The sequence below is a fragment of the Amblyomma mixtum genome, chromosome 9 (assembly GCF_055824585.1).
Source record: "Amblyomma mixtum isolate Tamu chromosome 9, ASM5582458v1, whole genome shotgun sequence".
NCBI lineage: Eukaryota > Metazoa > Arthropoda > Arachnida > Ixodida > Ixodidae > Amblyomma > Amblyomma mixtum.
Genome location: NC_143020.1, coordinates 22327177 through 22349674, shown reverse-complemented (window position 1 = coordinate 22349674; position 22498 = coordinate 22327177). Strand labels below are relative to the sequence as shown.

The 22498-nt window shown below is 46.2% G+C and overlaps 1 protein-coding gene across 1 annotated transcript in view; it reads left to right on the top strand.

Moving 5' to 3' along the window:
• Positions 1-388: 388 nt before the first annotated feature.
• Positions 389-22498, top strand: part of LOC149328479 (17-beta-hydroxysteroid dehydrogenase 13-like) — a 43532-nt gene continuing 21422 nt past the window's right edge. Inside the window, exon 1 of the mRNA XM_089560607.1 lies at positions 389-937. Within this exon, the coding sequence (XP_089416733.1) occupies positions 713-937 (225 nt within the window). The 5' untranslated portion in view covers positions 389-712. The remainder of the gene's footprint in view (positions 938-22498) is intronic.

Here is a 22498-nt window from a genome sequence, read left to right as displayed (position 1 = left end):
AACAATCAAACTAATAAACTCATAAAGTTTTTTTTTTCAGTTGGGAAAACTTTTTATTTCTGTGTTGAGAGGTTGCAATGAAGCGCAAATTTTGAAAAATGAACTCTCTGCATACGGCGAGGTTTATTAGTGGAGTTTCCCGGCAAAACACCCATGATCTCGCTTAGAGAGCAGACGAACCGACCGCGCAGAGACGTGCAGGAGAGAGAGGGAGAGAGCGAGCGGACCGCTTCTTCTCCCGCTGAGACGTCACTTCCGGGCACGGCGCTGTTGGCTCGTAACGTGACGTCATGACCTCGATTCTCCCTGATCAGCAGCGGGCTTCCCCCTCCTCCTCGGGGACATCGCTGCGAGGAGGTCAGCGGGCCTCGCTGAAGAAGGAGCGCCGCGTTCGGCATGGCTTCCCGGTTCGAGACGCGCCACCGTCGACGCCGCCTGCACCGCGGTGAGCAGACGACGAGGGCCGCTGCGGACGCAGACGACGCCCACGATCGCAACGCTGTCTGTGGTGATCAGCTGACGAGTGCAACACCGCGGTTGCGTAGCAAAGGGAGTGGGCGGGGCTACTCGGTCAGTAGCAGACGACGCAACGAGGCCCTGGCCAGCGTCTGCTACAGCGCATCAACGACAACCTTCCAGGGTTAATTCGCGGAGAGTTTTTGTTTTTCGTGCATCTAGTGGACCTGCGCAAGCGATCATCAACCACTGCACCATGACGCTCTCCGAGTTCGTGTTGGTACTCGTCGAGTTTGTGCTGCTCAATGTGCAGTGCCTGTGGATCGCGTTGCGCGAGTCGGTTCATTGGCCCGCTCCTCCGGCCAAATCGGTGGCAGGGAAGGTCGTTCTGATCACCGGCTCCGGCCATGGCGTCGGCCGGGAACTGGCGCTGCGTTTCGCCCGGCTCGGCGCAAGGCTCGTCCTGGTCGACATACACAAGGTGAGAAAGATTCGCGCGACCGAGCGGGACCCGGTTCTTGACTCGGCGAAAAAAGGAGCACGCGCGCACGCATGCAAAAACAAAGAAACTAAATCCTGACTCGCGAAGTTGAGGCGAGACGCGTGCGTGAGCGCTTCGCGCCAGTGACGCGCTTGTTTCGGTTCGCAGCCGGCGCGTGTTGTGTCTACTACACCGTGGCGAGTTCGCGTCTGCGCTGTGTTGGTGAGCGAGGGTTCATTCAGCGGATCGTGGCAGTCGTGTCGTTGCTTCGTCGTTGCGCTGAGACAATTCAGTTGTTAAATTTGTACGGTTCCCGGAAAGTGGCGACTGACGTCAGAATTTGGGTTGCATGCCAATTAGAAGAAACTACTACATGATCGCGATATGCGTCGATAGATTCGTTGATTTTTGTAGGCTGCGAGAGAACAAGAGGAGTAGTGGTTGTGCTTAGACGCTTCCCAAGAGAGATGAACCTCTGTGGGCGAGCTCCGCAGCAAGCAAAAAAAGCTGTCAACTTCATATGTCATACTTATCATGAAAAGCCTCAGTAGTTCCAACATGCTGTGTGCTAAGCCACACGCGCAGCTCCAGAGCAAAAGAAAAGAGGTACTGCGACTATACCCGCTGAAGATTCCGCTGGCTGCTAGCTGCACCGTTCTTTATGGTGGGCTATAAAAGAGACGATGTACTCAAGTTGCAGCGCTTAGCATTCTAGTCTGACTTGATGACGTGATGCTCTTTGCCCGCTTCCCAGAGCTAATCCTAAGGTAAGTTGCTTCACGGCATGCGTAAGTATACTGCACACCCCACTTACTGAAAACATTCGCATAGGGAGCGCGTAGCGATGTGTGCCCTCCAATGCCCTCAGACATCCACACAGTGATGCCGAATCAGAGCAGTCTCTTCGTACCAGATATGACGTGGAGAAAAACAAAAACCTTCCTGGTTCCATCAACTTTCTTCGCTTTGGTGCCGAACATGAAATTTATCTTACCATATAAGCGACTTCGCCATCGACTTCGCGACCGTCGACCAGAAGAACACTGCAGCCTTTTCCGGAGATATGTGCCTTGCAAGATTTTGCTGGACATTGAGGGAATTTCTCTTCATTCGCAGGAATTCCACCCTTAATTTCTACAGGGTAAGCCGGCAGTGGTTAGTGGTAGTAGGAACTTTTTCTGAGAACATTGCATCCCACAAAAATGTTTTTCTTTTTTTTAATAACGATGTCGTCGTTAACATAACTCTGTTCAAAACAGAGCTAAGAGAAAACTTCTTGTTATGACTCCCAACATACGTAACACCCCTCATGGCTCGTATCGGTTCGAAGTAAACATGTACATTACAACAAATGCTTTCGATGTCTCCGCGCGCCTTTATCGTCGATTTTATCGCATACGCCTACTCGGTCGTGTTTGCGTGGACTGATATCCCTTACGTCTATCGGGCGTGTCGTCTTCGATGAATCGTACTCTAGTCTATACCACGTCTAGTCATCTTGAGTTCTGAAGTCCTACCCATGGCGCTGCCCCCAAGGCAGTCCGTGTTTTTTCGCCACCAATGCCTGCCTTGCTACTTGCCTCATCTGTGGCAACTTTCACCTTCAGCAGCGCGGAAAGGCTTCAGCTGCCACTGTATTTATTTATTTACAATACCCTGAATGACCGAAGCATTGCAGAGGGGAGTGGGGTTGAAATGGTATCAGATATTAAACAAAATGAATACACGGCGACATCTGCTACAACAGTGAACATTTCTGAGGCATCTTGGTCGACGAGTAGAAAGCTGTGTACAGAAGACTTCAGGAAAAACAGTATTAATAACCAATCTGCAGCAACCTTAGGGTAAGCAGTAACATACCATTCAAAAGTACTACATAATATTAGCAACAAACACCTAACAATGACAGAATGTAGATCACAAAACAGGCCGCTCAAATTGGTTCTTCACAATCACGAAAACATAAGGGGACACAGCCATGGAAAACGGGAAAAAATACGAATTCAACTACTTAAGTATATAATTGTAAGCATATGAGTGCGAGTGAAGCTGTAGTTGCAGAAGCAGTGGCAGCTACAATTTTCCAACTGCAGCGCACTTAAGCGGGCGAGGGGGATTGCGTCCGCTTCATGTTCAATACTGCGTTTGCAGATGCTTTGCGACACGCTGCGATAACGACCACAGGCGATGTGAGGCTCCAAGCACCGCGATCCGACGTCGCCAGCGAAGAGAGAAAAGTATTTCAAGAGGCGTTTAGGAGGCTGTCTGATGATAATCTTATAGCTGGCCCGCGTGCGTACATCGGTTGTACACTGATACCCTTAAAACGTAAGGATGCTAGGGATGTTGTAAAGCATCTTACTTAAACATCCTGTGATCACAGTGGACGACTATTTCACGGTGTTTCTCTATCTTTTGAGGCTACAATGAGCGCTGTATATATTGACAAGACCTCAACTATGTGCACTAATTTTACCCGGAAGCATGCCTTGTAGGGAATTTCAGGCGTTTGCGTTTCTGCATTTCAGAGAAACAACATTATCACGAGAAAGTTCTAGTACTAAGGAAACAATAACGACAATCAATCAACGGAGATCAATATATGCATCCTTACAAAGCGGTCTTTATATGATTAACATCACTGAGAGAGAGAAAGTGCGATTATAGAAGAAAACGAAGTTGCTAGGTACCGTCGCTTCCTTTGTTCAGTAAAATGAGAAGAAGAAAAAGCAAGCATCCTTCAGCTTTCTCCTTCCGCTTGTCTTGGATTGGCCGTTACTCGATTGGTCTTTGCGCTGCAGTGCGTGGAGGCGTCTCGACAGGTTGTAAAATAAAAGCAACAGGATAGTGGCAACAGAGCGATAACCAGGGCCACTTCGTATTTCACTGTGCGCTCCGAGTACAAATCTGGCGCGGTTTCTTCATTAACGATTCTGGTGCCGTGCAGGTTTTCACACGCTTTGTAGTATCCAAATCAGCGCCTTTTTCGTTATTTCTTAAAGTTAACTCTGTAGGTTAATCCAGTTCTTAAAAACATTATTGAGTAACATATCGCCTTTGCACTAAAACTTCACTCCCACTACGTGCCGAGGTCTCGACGCGCTGCTGAAGGTGGACGTTGTCGCAGACGTGGCAAGCAGCTTGGCAGGGAATGGCGTAAACTTCTGCTCCGCGATATCTCGAACTGTCCACTTTAGGGCCTTCAGTACCCACATGGCGGCCCATGGGTGCCAATAGGGAACTTATATGTCACGAAAAGAAATTCGTTATGCGCAAGTAATGACTTTCGGCGGGGGACGGAGGGGGCCCTTTTTGTAATTTTTTTTTTGTAAACAGTGAAAAACCCAATTTCTTTTGGCGACGAAAGTCCATGAAATGCATTCCCCATATAGGACCCCCCACTCACTCAATTGCCTTTCTCTAAATAGTACGTCAGTGTACATATCACTCCAATGAGAAGTTTTAAAGCACCAGGCAGAAACAATGTTCTCTCCTCCGAGCTAACTGCGCTTTTCTTCTTCTTAGTGCGCAGAGACGGATCTGCGCTCTAATCCACGCAGTGTGTGCCGCCAGACGCCAACGAATAGCCCGAGGGAAGTCTGGTCAGACGGAATTTGCTAGCCTTCTCGTTTCGGTCTGCAATTAGAACTGCATCTCGTACGGTTTCTACAGCGGCTCTGGGATCTCCGTAAGCGTAGCCTGTATTTTTTTGTTTTGTTTTTTATCAGCGTAGAATGTATAATTATAGCTGACAGTAGCATACGCAACATTTTTTAAACACTAACCTCTGTTTTGTTAGCGCAGTGTCCTTGGGGCTCAAATAGCTAAATTCCCCCGGAAACTCTTAACAACCTTGTGAGTTGTCTTCACGAACAGTAATTTTGGTATTTACCTAAATGCAGCCAGTTATGTTCAGTGGGTACCGCCAAGGCTAAATGCGGCGGGATTGTACATCCAACATCCAAATAGTGCTCTTTTGAGTAATTAATATTTTACACATAACTTTTCACTGCAGCTACAGCAGAAAGGAGTCGCTGCTTCGAGGGCACTTCAGAAGGAGTACTGAGACTTACCACATGTATACGAAGTGAAAAATAAGGGTAGCTGAGCAAGCAACGGCTCACTCCACCCTGCAACTCTTACACTATTTTTATTTACGATAGGAGGAAGACCGCACTGGGCTTAGATAAACAACAATACCACAGTGAGACAGCGAAGTTGCTTGGCTGACGAGAGCAAGTTGAAGATATGCCACGCCCGCTTCGACCTCGCGTAAGCATTCCACGAAAGTCCAGTTGCGGCTTGCTGCGGATGCTTTAGCTGAAGCCAGCAATGGTTGAGATCACAGATTGCCCTGCTAGCTTCTCTGCCATTGTTTTCAGAATAACCCTGCGCTACACAATAGAGAGAAAGTCGCATTCCGAGTTCAACCATGTTACAATTACATTAGCAACAAGTTAATCGAAGTTGATGTATCAGTGTAGTTCATTTTACGTGTGCTGGTTGCTTTTGTTTCCACCTGCCGCGTGCTTTGCGCTATGTTTGTGCGTTTGATGTGTCTCTTTTTCCTGGCCGAATTTGGCTTGCGGTGTTCCAGTTATCACCGAAGCAGCAAAGGTAATCTGCCCTATATGGTAAATGGATGGTTCCTCTCTGGCCCTTTTGCAATACCGACCTTTCAAAATAAGTTTCCAATATTGAGCCGGTTAACTGTGCTGCTGGGGTAGGTTTCTGCATTCTCGCTCATCTCTTCGGAAATTACTTCTTGTATGAGTAGAAGGAAGAGAACGGTGTGGGAAAGGGAGCAAAAAGAACAAAACCACTGGCTTCTAACCTTTGTGAAAACGTTTTTGTAAGCATGACCTTGAAGGGGTTTAAATAATCAATTGATGGAATCGAGAGAAACAAATCAAGAAAATTACATTAGTGCTGTTGATTCGAAAAACTATATCCGAAGATTCCTAATACGCAGCAGATTTCAAACTTGAGTGCTCTGTGTGGGCTTGAGCAACAATGGACATTAACAGGGGCGATAAAGGCGTGTTCGCAGTCGGGCTGTAGGCCTTGCTTCAAGACGAGGCGCGTTGCTATCGGACATCAAAGAAAAACTGACACAGTACTGGTGACAGCCACATAGAGTAGGTTGTGTTGAACAAAATGCGCCGGAATTAAAGGTAGATGGTTGTGTACGGAATGAAGCGTTGAAAGCTGGGCTAGTTGATTGCTAGTACAGTTGTGAGACATTCCAGCGGCCAAAAAAAGACACGGCCGGAGGTAGAGCAGACAGGACGAACGCCGGAAGCTTGCCATACGCGTAGATAATTCATCCATGAGATCGATTCAGTGGCGCAGTTTCGGCCGCACGAAACTAAAGAGAAGGCTACTAAATGCCATGGCGTTTCTTCAAAGCGGCCTCGCGCAGCAGTTTGATTTAGTACCTAAACCACATGTGCACTATCACAGCCCATTTACGGTCCCTGTGGTAAAAGGTCTAACAGGTTAAAGACCATTAGAGGAAGTGCAGAAGCGGGCGCGACAGATTCTGAAGTGAAAACACAAGTCCACCAAGCAAATACATAAAACGAAACAGTGGTGTCTGGAAAGCCGTACCGACATGCTGTTCAACGCCGGGGAGGAAGGATGTCTTTGAAGAGTCTCAGGGGTCATCGCTCTCGGAGCGAGGGGTCACTTAAGCGGTTTGCACTTTCTCCGGAAACGCCGGAAGGGGTCCGCTTCTCCCGCGTTCGGTCGTGTTTGTAGGGCCGGGCGGGGAAAGTTCCCACCAAAACTTAAGAGGCCAACGGACGGACAGCGAGCGGCAAGGAAAGGGCATAGCGGAGTCGCATATGCCTGTCGCGGTTGTCACTTCAATGGATTTTCTCTTTTTTGTACGAGATGCACAATAGGGAACGTTTTTGACAATAAAAGGCTGGCGCTCTGTCCGACGAGAGGTATCTCAGTTACTGCACCTGAGGTGCAACGCACTGTGACGAGAAAATAGGAGACAGCGGGAGAACATGTGCGGCATAGAGCACAGCATAACTGACAGGAAATTACTGAAAGCTGGCTTGAATTGGCTTCCCGTGCTAGTTCCATGCAGCATAGCGATGCGAACTGTCGAAGCAGGCAGGCCTTATGAAAAGTGAAAGTTTCCAGAAAATAATGACAGCTCATTTGTTTACTATTAACGTCGACGTAGCAATTGTATTTCCAGCATTGAAGCCCATGGCTTCGGTGCATTTGAAATCGGACAACACCCGGAATGAACTCGCTTTTTTCCTGGTGATTGACTGGCCGGTGATTTATTGGCCGGTGATTGACCAGTAGAGGAATATATAGTGATCGCGTATGTTTAGCCACACGGAAAGTTATTTTCCATTGAAGCACGCGGAATATATTAATACTGCAACTAAAATTTCACCTTCGGCCTCATTAAAGAGGACTGAAAAATATAACGTCCACCGTAAAATGGTAAACGGCGGTAATTCGCAATTGTGAAGAACGAGCGCCAGGCATTTTTCGTAGCGATGTAAGCTCATTCTCATCAACAGGTATTACAGTATTCACGGATGCGTATTGTACACACTCCTGCATTGTTCACTTAATCAGGCAACTGCTAAAATTGGCGCAATAGCATTGCAGATAGCAAATTATTCCTGAGTAGAGAAAAGGCTGTACTGAAGGATTAATGTATTCATTCGTACAGGCTTTATCTTCATCCTACAGAGCTGCTGGGAGCCACACGAGACGCAAACCATGAGCACGATTTCACCTGGCTGTTCGTTGCCTCTTGCCCATCCTGTTTCAGCTGGAGTGGGATTATCGAGCTCTGATCTTTCTTTTTCATTTGCCCTTCACACGGGCTTGCGTCTCCTGATACCGCACTTTACCTATTTCATAAGGTAAGAGCTGATCTAAGCTACACTTTCTTGCATAGTATAAAAGCAACACCGAAGGCAGTCATTGAAAGTAGCGGTGCACAGAACTTCACCTAACCGGAGACGGAGAGGCCAATTATGGGCTTCACAACTGCGGTCTCTCTGGGCCCCACAGAGGGGCGTGGAGTACTAAGGCGGAGGAGGTTTAACGGCGGTGAAGGGGAATATGCGGACGAGGGGCTTATTCTTCTGCGGCTTAGAGGGTGTAACGACCTTTTTCTTGTTTTTTGAAGGGGTGCAGCAAAGGATGCATTGAAATCTCCCGTGACCTGTCAGGAGGTTCTCGCAGTTAGTAACACTAGCCGGTTGGGCGCTTGCCGTAAATATCAGATTATGGAGAATTTTAGCCCCACCGTACGGTAAATACGTTAACTACGGCAACTGCTACTGTATACGGCAAATGTGGCTAGGCAAGCCTGGAAACGCCCGCAACGGCAACGCTTTGCCGTATTTACTGTACAGCTGTCCGGCTAAGTTAGAACTGCCTTATGTCTTCCCGCTGCAAGCGCGCACAGAAATAAAACGGCGTTTTTAGTTTTTATGCGTTGCAGGGGCACATAAATGAAATGGTGTGTTAGGCTAGACTTACAGGTTAGCGTAATATGATAGCAATTATGCAATTATACCGTGAACGAAGCATTCATAGGCGAGAAAAGTGTGTGAAAGTGAAGTACACGCGGCAACACCACGCACGGATTCGTAATGCTGCGAGAGGTCAGGTAATCACCCTGCCTCTCTGGGAACACTATTTCGCGGCCAATGTGCTATTACTGCCGAAATAGGAGGAAAGCAGCGCGGCTAGCACATCCAGGAATGCGAAGCGTCTGATATTGCAACCGCCTAAAATGGACGACGAAGAGAATTTAATGCTAGACTCAAAAACGAGCGCTGAAGCTTTCGTCTCGCATGCTGTGCACTCGGACTGCATGTAGACTTTGTACAGGGCAGGCTCAGAAACGCAAGCGCTCAACGACGTTAACGCTCTCTTGTGACTGCTATTCGGCCGGTGAAGCGGTTTCTCTCTCACTTCAGCCGCCTAATCAGCTAGAATGTGCAGTCTGCGGTCATTCTGAAATTGCGAAGTGTCTGCGTTTGCTCTTTGATTGAGCGCTCATGCAGACGCACATGCGTTCACGTTCACGTCGTCAGTACGTGAAGCGTCATGCGAGCGCATGTTTTCGGAGCTGTGGAAAGGCGGATAAGTGGAGATATACTGAAAAATATCCAGGCGTCTAATATGCCTGCACAAACACCTTTCATTTGGTACATGCAAGAAAAAAGTTTCCAGCGTGGGTCGTCATGCGTGTAGCATACGTGAGAAGCCGGCGCAGAAGGCCGGATTTTAGCGCCTTAGGTTCGGGTGCTTTTTCTCCACGGGGAAGCTTTAGCATGCCGATGCGATATGTACGAATATACAAATCTACTCCACCTTTGGGGATTCCCCTAAACATCTGACCAGCGATATGATTTAAACTAAAATTCTTTTTTCTTCATAGTTTTCTGCTAATATGTACTCTATATGTAACACGATAGTTTTTACTAACACTCGATGTCCGAAAGTTCTTTTTGCATGGCATGTTTTCAGAGCTATTTTATAATTTTTGCCACGCCGAATGTTATCTACTAGTGTTATTTAGACTACTTTGCTTTTAATCTTGTACTACGCTTACGCTTTTCTGTATATGTCCGCCGTTTTTGAATTTGCTTTTACGTATTTTGTGTACTTGGACCCAAACTAGCCGTTCGCTATGGGTCCAAAAAGTGTTTGCATTTCCTGGAAAAAATTCGAAATAAATTGTAATTAAAACTGAAATTGATATGCAGTTAAATTGGTATTCACGATACGCGCTTCGGCGAGAAAAGCGTTAAACCAGCTACTATTGCGCCCAGTGGGGATACAGCCTTGTCAGGAGACCTGTCCAAGGGGCAGTACCAGGTTTTGCCCATACAGTAAACAAATAATAAATGAATAAAAATAAATAGAAATAATGTTTAGCAACAGAAGTTACAGAATGTGTGAAGTGAATGCACGCACTGCTTGCACCCGCGGTGGTGGTTCAGTGGTTAGGGAACTCGATTACTGATCCGCAGTACCCGGTTTCGAACCCGGCCGGAGCGGCCGCCTTTCTGAGGAGGCCGAAAGCAAAAGGCGCCGGTGTGCTGCGCGATATCAGTGCACGCTAAAGACCACCAGACAGTCGAAGTTATGAAGGAGCTCTCCACTACGGCACGTCTTCTTCTTTCGCCTTTAACTCCCACCTGCGTCCCCTCTTTAACGGTGTGGTTCAGGCGTCCACCGACATGTGAGGGATTCACCGGGCCTTTCAATTCCTGATAACTAATTTTCTTTCTTACTTTTTCTTGCCCGCAGCTATAGCCGGCAGCTGGTGTAGACTACTTGGGCGGAACGTATGCAGTGATTTTTTTACGCTTACGACTCGCGGAAACAACTCGAAAACGTAGAATTCACAACGACCACAGCAGAGTCAACCCCAAGGGTCGCCTGGGATCACACACTCTGCGTGGGTTGTCAACAAAAGTGCGATATTCGACAGTGCAGCCCGCCATTTGATGGGCAATGGGCACAAAATTTTTCAATCAGATGAAATACGCTACGATGCGATTGCTGCTCGCGGGCTTTTCAGGATCCCTTAAAGCTTATGTGCGCACAACACGGCAGCACACAACTCACTAGAAGCCACCCGCTCGCATCGTCGTCTCCGACGTAAAGGTGCGTGAGCACGATCTGCAGTTTCTTCCGCAGTCTGTGGCTTTCTTTTGTAACTTCAAGTAGTTTCGTTCGCACCCAAAGAGATTATTTCTACTGTACGCGTCCGTTCCGACAAAATGCAGCCGCACTCCACGAAGCGAGCGGACAGCATGTGCCCTGCAGTAAGGTGGGGGGGGGGGGGGGGGGGGGGGCATGAGGTGCGGTGCAGTGGTGGAGGCCTGAGGCGGCCTTTTTCGGTTGGTGACGTGTTTTAGCTCAACGGATGTGGCGTCTGTGATTGGTCGAAGAGCTCAACGAAACGGGGCTTATTTTTCACAGGCGATTTCGATGTCAATGAGTTTCAAGAGTTTCATATGCGGTTTTCTCTCCAATGAAGCCATCTTTCCGCGTGGCAAAAACGTCGGTTGTGTTTCCGAGAAGTATTCTGTCCGTCTTGCTTATTTTGATATATCACTTTAGTTTCCCGTCAGAGCTACACGCTACATTACCAAGGACGTCAGGCAAACATTTGTTATTTCATATGATACTCTGTAAAGAGCACCGGAATACTATTACAGGTCAGTCATTCCACATCGGCCGTGGGTCGAACCGTGGACCTCTTGTGCGGAAGGTCCACGGTTCGACCTGCAGCCATCTACAGCCATCTAGTCTCAACGCTGGCAATCTACATAGGAATGTGATTCAAAGGGACGCGTGTCAGATGTGTGCATATAATAGGTCCATGACAGGTGTAACGAGCGTCGTGTTGTTTGCTCAAAATGTCATTTCAGCTCGTCCTTGACCTGCTGAACAGCCGCCAACTGTAACTGTATTTTTTTGTTTCTGTACAGTAAAGGTACATTAAAAGAGGCGGATCACAAAGTGGTCAAAGGTTTTATGTGCGTTGCTTGTCCCTCATTATTAATGGGTTTATGGGGGATTAACGTCCCAAAGCGACTGAGGCTATAAGGGGCGCCATAGTTAAGGGCTCCGGAAAGTTCGATCACGTGAGGTTCTTTAACGTGCACTGACATCGCACAGTACACGGGCCTCTAGGAGTTGGCTTCTATCGAAATTGGACCGCCGCGGCCTGTGTCCAACCCGCGTCTTTCGGGTCAGCAGCCAAGCGTCATAATCACTGAGACACCGCGGCGGATTGTCCCTTTTTGTGTTTTTGTGTTTTGAGCTCGCTCAAAATGCAGGACTCTTGGTGCAGTTTTGTAATCTTAAGGTCCCATAATTTACAGCGAAGCTCTAAAACTGCAAATGATGAGGTTTATGTGGACGCCAATGGTCGCTTTTGTCTTAGCGCTGGTGTTACTCTCCAGAATTAGTTTCGTTACCGAATGAGCCCACAAAATAACCATAAAATGCTCGTAACGTACTCCAATTCTTTAAATAGCTTGTAGGGAGCAAACGTAATAACCTTTATTGTGAGGGTAAATGTATCTTCTCGTTGCATAGCTGTGGAGAGGTTCTATCAGCAGCTCATAAATGAAACTCTGACCCAGTTGCTGTCATACGCTAGTAGAAAAATAATGTTAATAACAGAAACAAAAAATTGAATCCTCTCTAAATAACACCGTGGTAATTGTAACGCCAAAATTTGTCATGTATAGGCCTGGCTGGTAGCGCTTTCGAGTTTCGTAATACTTCTTTTCTCTTGTGACCATTTACGGCAAGAACCTTGAAAAGGCGCGAAGTAGCTATTCTTAGTGTCGAAATGGTAGTGCGTGCCGCCTTTCGATGCAAACATATGAGCTGCTTACAATCGAGGATTGTTTTCTACGCTTTCTGGCGCTACCAAAACACCAGAAACCGAAAGTCCTATTCGCAATCTGTGTTGCTGATCTTTGCCGCTGATTATAAATCACGCATTGATGCCTTCTTTATGTGCCTCACGAGGTTACGTAACTATTCGGCACTCTGCCAAACACGCCTTAGCAATATTGTAGCCGAACCCCCGGCAGGTGACCTTGATGTATTTTTGGATCCCGTCTGCTTTTCGCCCGTGCACAACAAACGTCCTCTGTTTTTGCTTCAGCGGGTGCGACGCACCATCCGCTTCCTTTGCTGCCGCCGGAAGCACAAGCACCAAAGCCGGATGCACTAAATATATCAGAACCAAAGCAAGAAGCTTCCCGTGCTCGGTGTCGTTGCTTTATGACCCCTCCGCCGCAACTACAGCGTGATTTACGAAATCATTAATCGAATCATAGAAGAAGGTGGCCGTGCAATTTTAACGGAGCTAGCGTTAAGACTCCCGCTGTGCAGGAACTCGGTGTCGTCGTCGGTGTTGTGAGCGCAAAATATCCGGAGAAGCAACCTAGGTGGGTCGCCTTGGTCACGTGATGTTCTGTCGTAATCACGACCTGCCCAACGGATTTTGAGCAAATTGACCACAGCGCCAGGTGCCAGTTAAATTAATGATTGGTCACTCGGGAAGAGCAACTTTGGCCACCCAAGCCTCAAACGGGGCAGCATCTGCCATCGCAGGGCTGTGGAGCATCGCTTAACCCCTGCACCAGTGCGCCAGGAGTGGTACGATGACTTCAAGGGATCCGTGAATATTTAGTCGAGAATGACCAAATCCGCATACATGGGCATCAATTAACCCATTAACGATAACGATATCGCGTGATACCCTTAAGGCCGAGGTTGTGTACCCTCCAATTGTTCATATCTGTTTGCAGGTAGCAAAGACACATGATTCACCTTTGGCTTAGCTATTGCTTCCGGGCCTATCGTGATGGTGATCACCGCATGCGCTATTGTCGTGAAAGCTCTGGCCGCGTGCCAAGAGATGTGTGATTTGGAAGGCTGATTTTTTTTTTATTATTCGCAACCCTACGATGCTGACACATTTTCAGAGATTGTACTAGAGGCTCAGTGTAAAAAAGGCTTTAAGGTGTCACTGCCTCGCGCGTTAAATTATTGAATTTTAAATTATTGAATATGTAGTGACCTGTGTCACAAAGCCTCGATAACTGACATATCGTAGGCTTAATTCTATTCATAGCTCTGAAATTTTATACGCATTGTCTGAAAATCGAAGTTTCAGTCATGTTGCGAGGAGTTCAAAGACACTAGAGGAGTTAGTTTCTGTTACAGCTATGCAAAAAGAAAAAGAAGACGAGTCAAGGACTTCACTAATTTCTCGCCCATTTCTATGCCCATATCAAAGCAATCCTGAAATAATATTTAGTGAACGGTTTTTTCTTTAGTAGGAGCGAGAAGCATACTCTTTGATTTTTCTCTTATACTCATTTAAGGCTTGATCCATTGAGTGCCTTTGTTTGCGAGAAATCGAAGTAAAGGACTTTTTTTTTCACTCGTCATTTTATATACGGGTAGCTGTCAATAGAAAGCGAGCACATTACCCGCGCTCAGCCGCTGATTACTCCATGATCTTGAGAAGAAACCACGTTTTTCCTCCGGCGTATTTCATTCCTTTTTGGAGGAGTGATAACCATGCTTAATTTTTCACTTCCAGAAAGAAGTAAGAATTTAATATGTTCGTGCGTTGAAATTTCTGTCTCCTTTTATAATGGAGATACCACTACCTCTCCAGGCCATCTCTTTTTTGGGCATCATCTGAGTATTGCAGCGTCCACGACCATATGTGAACTCAATGCCTTCCACGCACAAATGCAAGTAAATATGCTTGCATCCTACGCGCAAGGCATCTCAAGCCAACTCACCTGCGTGCACATGATGTGCATACCGGCCATGAAATTTTCAGAGAAGTCATATCGGTCGCAAACAAAGGAACACACGAAAAAATTAAGCAGTGCACCTATATTCACTGGTTCACTGCGCCTCTAGGCTCCTCGAATATCATATCTAGGCTCCTCGAATATGGCGATGATGTGTGGTATTTAACGTCCCGAAGCTGCATATTGGCTTCCTGGGACGCCGTAGAGAAGGTCTCCGATATAATATCTGCCAGCTGGCGGAATCAAGCGTGCAATGTCATCGCATAGTACACGGCCTTTTCTTCGTTTGGACTAAATCAAAAGGCAGCTGTAGTGGTAGTATATTCTGTTACCATTTAAAGTGATTCCGAGCACAAATACATGTTGGCTTGTGTGGATAAGGTTCCACGTTCTGATCACATAGAGACTACTGTCATCGAAAACTGAACTGCTATAAGAAAAATACATTAAACAAAATGGAGGTTGCATCCTTAGCGGCAGATGTTCAAGCGAAATGCGTGCAGCGAAACAGATTTGAGGTGTGGATCCTTGAGTTTACAACACCATTCACTTCAATGAGGTTGCTGATCGTCCTTTTATTAAGGATGTTACTAGTTCAAATGGACAGGCGGAAAGATTTTAGACCATTTTTTCTCTGCCATAAATGTACCTTTTTCTGCTGGATAAACGTCAACCTAGCCAGGAAGGGGCAGAGAGTAAATTTTTAAAAGAGAAAAAAAATTGCATCCTCAGCGTCCTTTCAGCGCAACATGGCACCCTGAAATCGTTTTGAAACCCTGAACTACGCCCTCGCTGTCAGCCTGAGCCGTATTTTATGGCGACTGATATCTCTATTTATTTCCCGTTGTTATTCTTGACTCAGTGACGTCATTGTTTATCACAGAGCGGACTCACCCTAGGCAAATAAACAGCACAACAATGATTAGAGGAGGAAGTATCCCTTGAAAATGTGACAGAAATGAAGATTTTTTCCCTCATAAAAAATGGTATGTAGAAACTCTATACACTTCTTCTAGACCCTATCGCCTTCCTATAAATATTTCTTGTCGTCTGTTCACAGTCTATAGACTGTCTATAGAGGAAAGTCTACCAAACGTGTATGAGCATCAATCTATAGACTGTCGATATCGATAGCATTTTCGTTGCCTATAGACCGTTCTCTGTGATTTCTCTATAGAGAGTCTGTAGGCCTTATAGACAGAAATCTATGGGCAGTCTATAGACTGTCTAAAAATGTTAGTAACGGTTAGCAGCAGAACAAAGAGAATGTTTTGTTTTCTAGTCTTGTTTCCCTGAGAAGGTCCGCACGAAAGCGGTCGACCAGAAACACATTGTAACTGAGTACCTCACCCATCTCTTGAATGCGATCCTAATTCACCTGCAACGCTTGGCCCTTTAGTGCAGCTGTGCCATACTGCATGCAGCAGCTGGTTGTCTAAACGTCACTTTGCGGACAGCTGTCAGGAAAGCATGCGGTCCGACCGGAATGCGTAATGATTAAATTTAAGGCCCGCGTGCGAGTGCAAAGGGTAACGACGTACCGGTGATTGTGCCATAGAGCGCACGTCCTCTGAGCCAGACGCCATTGTCATGCGGCTCTGCATGGCTGCATAGAGGGCATCACAGCAGGTACACTAAACGAAGGCCAACGTAAGAGGGCAGTCGATGCGTCACGTGGGCAGTCATGCATCGAGTGAGCACGTCCGTTGCTCTCTCGTGCAGTCTCCTCTGTTCTTTACTTGCGCTTGCCGTCTGACGAACTTACGAGCGCACTGAATGACGACAGAATATTTAAAGAACATCACTCGTTGAGTGAGTGATTGTTATAAAAGAGACGATGAGCTAAATAAGCACACAGAAAGCTCACTTATATTTATCGCCCGACTCATCAGCTCGAGTTACAGGTTATGGATGATACAAAATGCTGCAAACATAAGGAACAATAAAACTGTACCGGACACCGTGTGCAAGGAAACAGTGTTGTTTGCGTTTTCTAGCGCAGTAACCCCATTTTCAAGATGAATACCCGCCAAGTAGCACAGCTTGCCGCTCTACTACCTGATAAACATTTACATGCTCTGCAGAACAGTGAATATAAAGGTCGGTAAACGTGTGTCCTTCATGCAGTTCGTGAGTTCGTGAGTGAGTGAGTGAGTGAGTGAGTGAGTGAGTGAGTGAGTGAGCGGAGAAGTTCAATGAGGAAACAAAACGGTTATCATCATCATCATCATTCATTGTACCCTTAAAGGCCTTTGTTGAGGCATTACATAAGGGGGGGGGGGGACAAAGCAAATACAACTGAGAATGACATGTTAATACAACAAAACATAATGCAATAAAATAAAATGAAAAACGTTACATAACAAGGCAACGTTGGTCAATAATGAATGGCGAAAGGCTGAATTAGGCGGTAACAACAACAAGAAAACGAATAAGTGTAGCTGGGGGAAGTTTGAGACAAATGGGCAGTATTTGTATTCAGTACAGTGATTAATTAATACCTGCCGAAATTTAGTAGCATCGCGCTCGTTAACAATATAGTCGGGTAGGAGGTTCCAATTTTCTATTGCAGTTGGAAGAAAAGATTTATTCAATGCTAAGGTCGATCCATGTATACGTTGAATGCTGAGGAGGTTAAACAGGCGGCGCGATGTTCTAATAGAAGCTAAGTAATAATGTGTTTTCGGGAGGTTGTTGCCTTCCTGTGGGTGTGGCCCGCAGTCCGTGCCTCAGCGGCTTCTGCTGTTAATAATCGCTATCCGCCTCCTGGGAGTCTACACTGAAACGTCTTTGATAACAATCCTACTTAAGGGACTTCTTTTGTTAAACCTGCTCTTCCATCTGCGGCCTGAAGGAATGAAGAAAAAGAAAACGAAGAATACTTTACTTTGTACTGTTTTTCAGAAAAAACGGTCTATGCCTAAGAGGGCAACTTGTTGCGCCCAATGGCGAGTGCAGTAGTCGACAGACGTTACCGCATTTCAGCCCGTTCATCCTCTTTTTCTAGTGGTCGAAACAGGCTTCACGTTCTATTGGGCCGCTTGGCGTATGGGAAGAGCGGAAAAAACGGTGTAGCTGGCTTCGAGGAGCGGCATCCAGGAAAAGGCGAAAGGAGAGAAAGGCCCCGAGACCTGTAGCGAAACATTCTCGATGCCGTAAAAAGACCGCCGCAATTGAGTGGCCTTGGCGCTGGCTTGCGGAAAGAATGCAAGAGATAGTGGCCCACGGTGAAGGCCGAAGAAGAGGTGACGGAGTTTGTAAGGAGGCGATGACGCGAAAGCGCGTCCGTTTTTAATGGGAGGCGAGCTGCATTTGCCAAAGATAGTTCCGCAGGGGATTTCCTCTCATGAAAAAGGAAGATTCTGTTTCTGTCGCAGCCTGTTATGGCCGAAACCGGCTGTTTTCACCTTAGCGCGAGGAATAATCTCATTTGTCATCGACAGCTTCCACAAAGGTGGCGTTCTCCACTGGTTGAAGTTGTTTTCTATGTTATCTTGCTGCTAGTGTAATAACCTCACACAGTCTAGGCTACGCATCTCTAAGCCTACATGTTTCAAAATGAGTCGGTTTAAGTTAAATGAAATTAATTTCGATCAGAACAGCCCTGGGGTGAGAGCTGCTCTGAGGAATTCGCCGACCGAGGCCACCTAATTAAGACCCCCGATGCAAAGCAGTGGGCGGCCTCTAGACTGCGTGGTCTGGGCTGGCGTATCTTTGTGGGTCAGCTTTGTTGGAGAGAGAGCGGCGGTGAAGTATGACTGTCAATTCTTTCCTACTACCACATTAAATGGACACTTGCCTGAAAAACTTTAATACTCGCTGTTTATTATCGATCGCACTTAGCCGAGCTAAAAGACATGGAGGTTAGATTTTCATATCGGCTGTCACAAAGAGTGATTGAGCAGACCAAAGAGTCTTTGGAAAATTTATCCATATTTCGATGTTTCCAAATCGCTGAGACGTATTCTTATTTTTGCAATCGAATTAATATAGAAAGGCAATGAGGAGTTGAATATAAACATTTATTTCAGAAAATGCTGTAAAAAACAAGATTTTGATGCACGTCTAATACAGCAAGATCAACCGTCGGGATTCCATGTGAAACGAGATTTACAATAAGTGCTGGAATACTAACTAGCTTTCTTTTTTTCTCGACGTGTCGACTATACCGCACAACAATGTCTCAGTCTGCACATCTTGTGGGTGGGGACGCTGTAACAGTTTAATTAAACAGCCTTTAGGTCCGCCGTTTGCCACTTTCTTGGCCAAGTTGACCAGGAAGTTCCGAACACATAGAAAAGTGGGACTTCTTGGCGAACGTGTCGAGTTCTCTTCGGCATCGATGCCTCGAAGATCGCCGCAATTGAGGGCTGCTTGTGCCCGGAGAAAAACAAAAATGGCATCCAGCAATCGCCAGATGAGCTGATGCTTTTGCGTCATAGAGGTGGGACGAGGAGAGTGTGGTTATCAAGTCACGCTCAGGTGGCTGGACTATGAGTCGACGCTCAAACCACACAAATTAGCCAGTTGGGTACGCAGGAGAAAATAAAAGACCACTTGGGAGCCAGATCAGGACCTTACTTGGCAGTATGGCATGTTGTAGGATCCGAGCACGTCTATAAATGGAGAACAACATTCCTGATTAAAGGAGAATCTTAGTGAATGCATAATGATTCCGCTTGGGGCAAAATCTGATAAAGGTGTTAATTCACTGCATTTCAAAAGAATCTTACATTTCAGTTAAGCAGTAGGAACTTTTAATTTTCTCAAGCTGCGGTAGGGAATCGTGAGAGGTAAAGGGGAAAAGGAGAATGACTTTACTCTGTAGGGAAGACCTCAACTTCGGCATCTAATTATAAAATTTCTGGCAATTACTTGTAGTTAAGTTGCCGTTTTTTTCCTGCGAAGGAAATGCAGGGAACTATATTTCTGAACTTTGTGAACCCGTGAAGAGTAGGATACCACTGTCGATTCCTTTGCATTGATTTCATCGGCCTTTAACAGACAGCATTCGTCTGCCTCAAGGCGGATAATTAATTAAAAAAACATTAATTCACTAGCTAAGTGTTTTGAAATACAGAGTGCTTGAAGTAAAAACCCCTTTTGTGACCGCTTCGGATGAAATGATGGAAGGCAGGATCTCTGGACGCACCCATTCTGCGATCAGGTTGCCGTTTCCCTCCATAAATTTCTGTAATCTGCCTTAGTAAATTTTGGATATGAGCTGCGTTAGATTATCGTTTCAGCATTTACTTTACATGAAAACACACTGCTCCTTTGGAATTGGATCAGACACGTAGCGGGGCCTGCTCGTGATGCACTATTTCTATAAATCTAATTGAGCGCTAATTATTTTGGACGAGCACATAGAAACACTCGCCCAGCCAACACACAAAGCCCGTCGTGTCATGTCTGTCTGTGCTCTGATCTGAAATAATTAGCTCTGAATTACTTTTTTCCGGAACCTGAGATTTCGCAGTTACCTACTGTTAACCTTTCAAATGAACTTTCATTACGGATGGGAATTTAAAATGTCACAGGCTGATCGAGAAAGAGAAAAAATGTTTTTTGCTTTTTCTTGCCAGGGGAAGCGACATTTTTATCACTCTGGGAATTTAGCGTAGAACTTTAACGGCCCACTAACATTTATTTCCTAGAACGATGTGTTTATGTCCACTCTGAAATAAAATATTCGAACGACAGCTGTGGTGCAGAGTCCTCATATTAATGCGAGTTTTACGGGTGCGCGACACTGATACCATTGTATTAGTTTCAAAGCGCTCGAAAGCTAATTTCTTCTTTCTTTCTATAGCTGCATATAGGACCGCTGTTTCTGATGAGCTCTCTACATTCCACATTGCTATTAAGCCATTCCCTCTTAGCTTCGTGGGCATTAACTCCTTGTCTGCTTTGTATCGTCACCTCTTCTTTGGTCGTGCTGAGCGCCACTTCCTATAAACATTAGTCATTTCCACAATATTTGCAATCGAACCGTTCAGTGCATGTCCAATCTTAAACGGCCTTATCTCTTGATTTTTATTTTGACGTCCGTGACTGTGACACTGCCTTGTATGCGGCTGTTTGGAGTTCTACCCTTGTTATTCCACATGCTAACTCCAGTGTCGTCATTTCTCGCACTTTCTATTTTTTGGACTTGGCCACATGCTTCTTGAAAAAACGAAATCCGTCCAGGTGTTTAAGTTGAAGCTTGCAGTTACTTGCTGAGGTTTCACGTGTATATAAACATAAATATGTCGTCAAATGACGTTGGATTCACGACAAAATTGCAGAAGAAAGGGGAAGAAAGAAAAAAATCGGCACAGACACTTAAGAAGACTGCTTATGTGTGAGAAGGCCTAACCGCTCACTTCGTGAGCGCAGTCGGCGTGCGCTGCTGCGTGATGTAACCAGAGATATGACATCATTCCAACCCTTAGAATACCAGGGGCCACACAGTGTAAGGAATAATTTCGTTTTCATTTTTATTTCACCTTTTAGCAATGTTTGCTGTTCACGGTGACCTAGCCCGTCCCGGATGACGTCAGGCTGATAGTGGCGAATGCACGCCCATGATGCCAGTTGTAAAAACGTGTCGCGCGCCAATCTCTCACTGGTGTGCCGATATCGACGAATGGTAGCGCACGAGAGCGTGATTGACATGGCTCACGAATTTATTGGCGCTAATTTGGTCTTGCGATAGCAATTCGGGGCGGATGTCGCGAATAATTGACGGAAGATGGTCCCTGTGACTCGGAGAGGACTGAATGCGGCGGCAGTAAGGTGGCCGGTGGCGGTGCCGTCACCAGCTCTACACTAATTCTAATTGGTCGTTTGCTTCCCTCTCCCCTTTGCTTTAGTCACAGCTTACGTTACTGCCAAATGAAAGGAAATCTAACTGAACAGCGTCGTTATGTAGCCCCAGTTCTCTGTTTGGTTTCGCTGAAGTCTGCACAATTTGCAGACCATTGCAAGCGAATTTGCAATGCCGTTCGCTAGCGATACAAAATCACACGCGCTCACTAACCGCGTACATGAGACACGTGGCGCACAGTAACAAAGTGATAACAAGCTTGATAAACTTTGGCCAGATACAACAATTGCCTTACAATAAAAATCGTGACGGAGGGTTCCGATGCTAGGGCGGCTGCACAGAGAGTGGAGGAAACGGCGAATGCCAGTCGGATACGGTGTTGAATTAAACATGAGCGGTGGAACGCCTACCCGCTCCTTTTTTACGTATCTAGTTTTATCAATATAATGCAGATAAGCATCGTTATCTATTTTATAGAGTTAGAAACACCACACTATCAGTCTTGACGGCCTCATGTGTAGAAGAATCGAACAGACAGCTCTTATTTGACAACACACAAGCGCGGGCAGAAAAACGTTGCGCAGAGGTTTAAGAGCCCTAAATGCTGTTACACTTAGAAGGGCGCTGAGAGAAGAGCTGTAGAGAAAAATGCAGGTGGTAGGCAGCTAAGTATTTAGTTCTCGCACAATTTCAACACTGCCACTGGATAGGAGACTTGATATCTAGCGCAGGAAGCTAACAGTGCTTACCCGGCTTTGCAGGATACGTACCGACCAATGAGTATCCGCGTTCGCTGAATAAGAGAGAGAGGGAAAGCGTCTGAAATGCAGCACCCTGCTTGGTGCAAGGATCACTATGGCCAGTTGAATCAGCTGAATCTTTCTTCTAAATGTGGAAAGGCTGTGCTGGTTGAGAGGACCAGGTCGAGCTGTTTCTCTCGAGCCCTGCACCGAGGCCTGACGGTATAGGGAGTGTGGGAAGCTGCGGGTATTACCAATATTGTCCGACCAAGAATTTAAACAAGCGTTGTTAGGGTAACAAGTGTCAACAGCAGGGGATGGGACAAAAATGACGCATCCTTCCGCTCTCCTTATGTGGCAATAGCTGCCTGAGAAGCTTCTTTCAAGTGTTTTGGTAGCTGTTACTTGTTTTTTGACATGCCGCTATTGAAATCTGCTGCGTTCTCCTGTTGACCAAAGAAAATGTTATTCAGGCGGGCTACGCAGACCAAAGAATGGTCGCTTTCAAGTATCTCCCATGTTAGGTCATACAATGCAGATGGGCTTCGCAGTCCGTCGGGTCCGCTACTGTCCACACTTTGACTTCTTCACACGGGGCAAAGCGAATGTTATCGATAGACTTTCTTTAAACACCTTTCTGACAGAA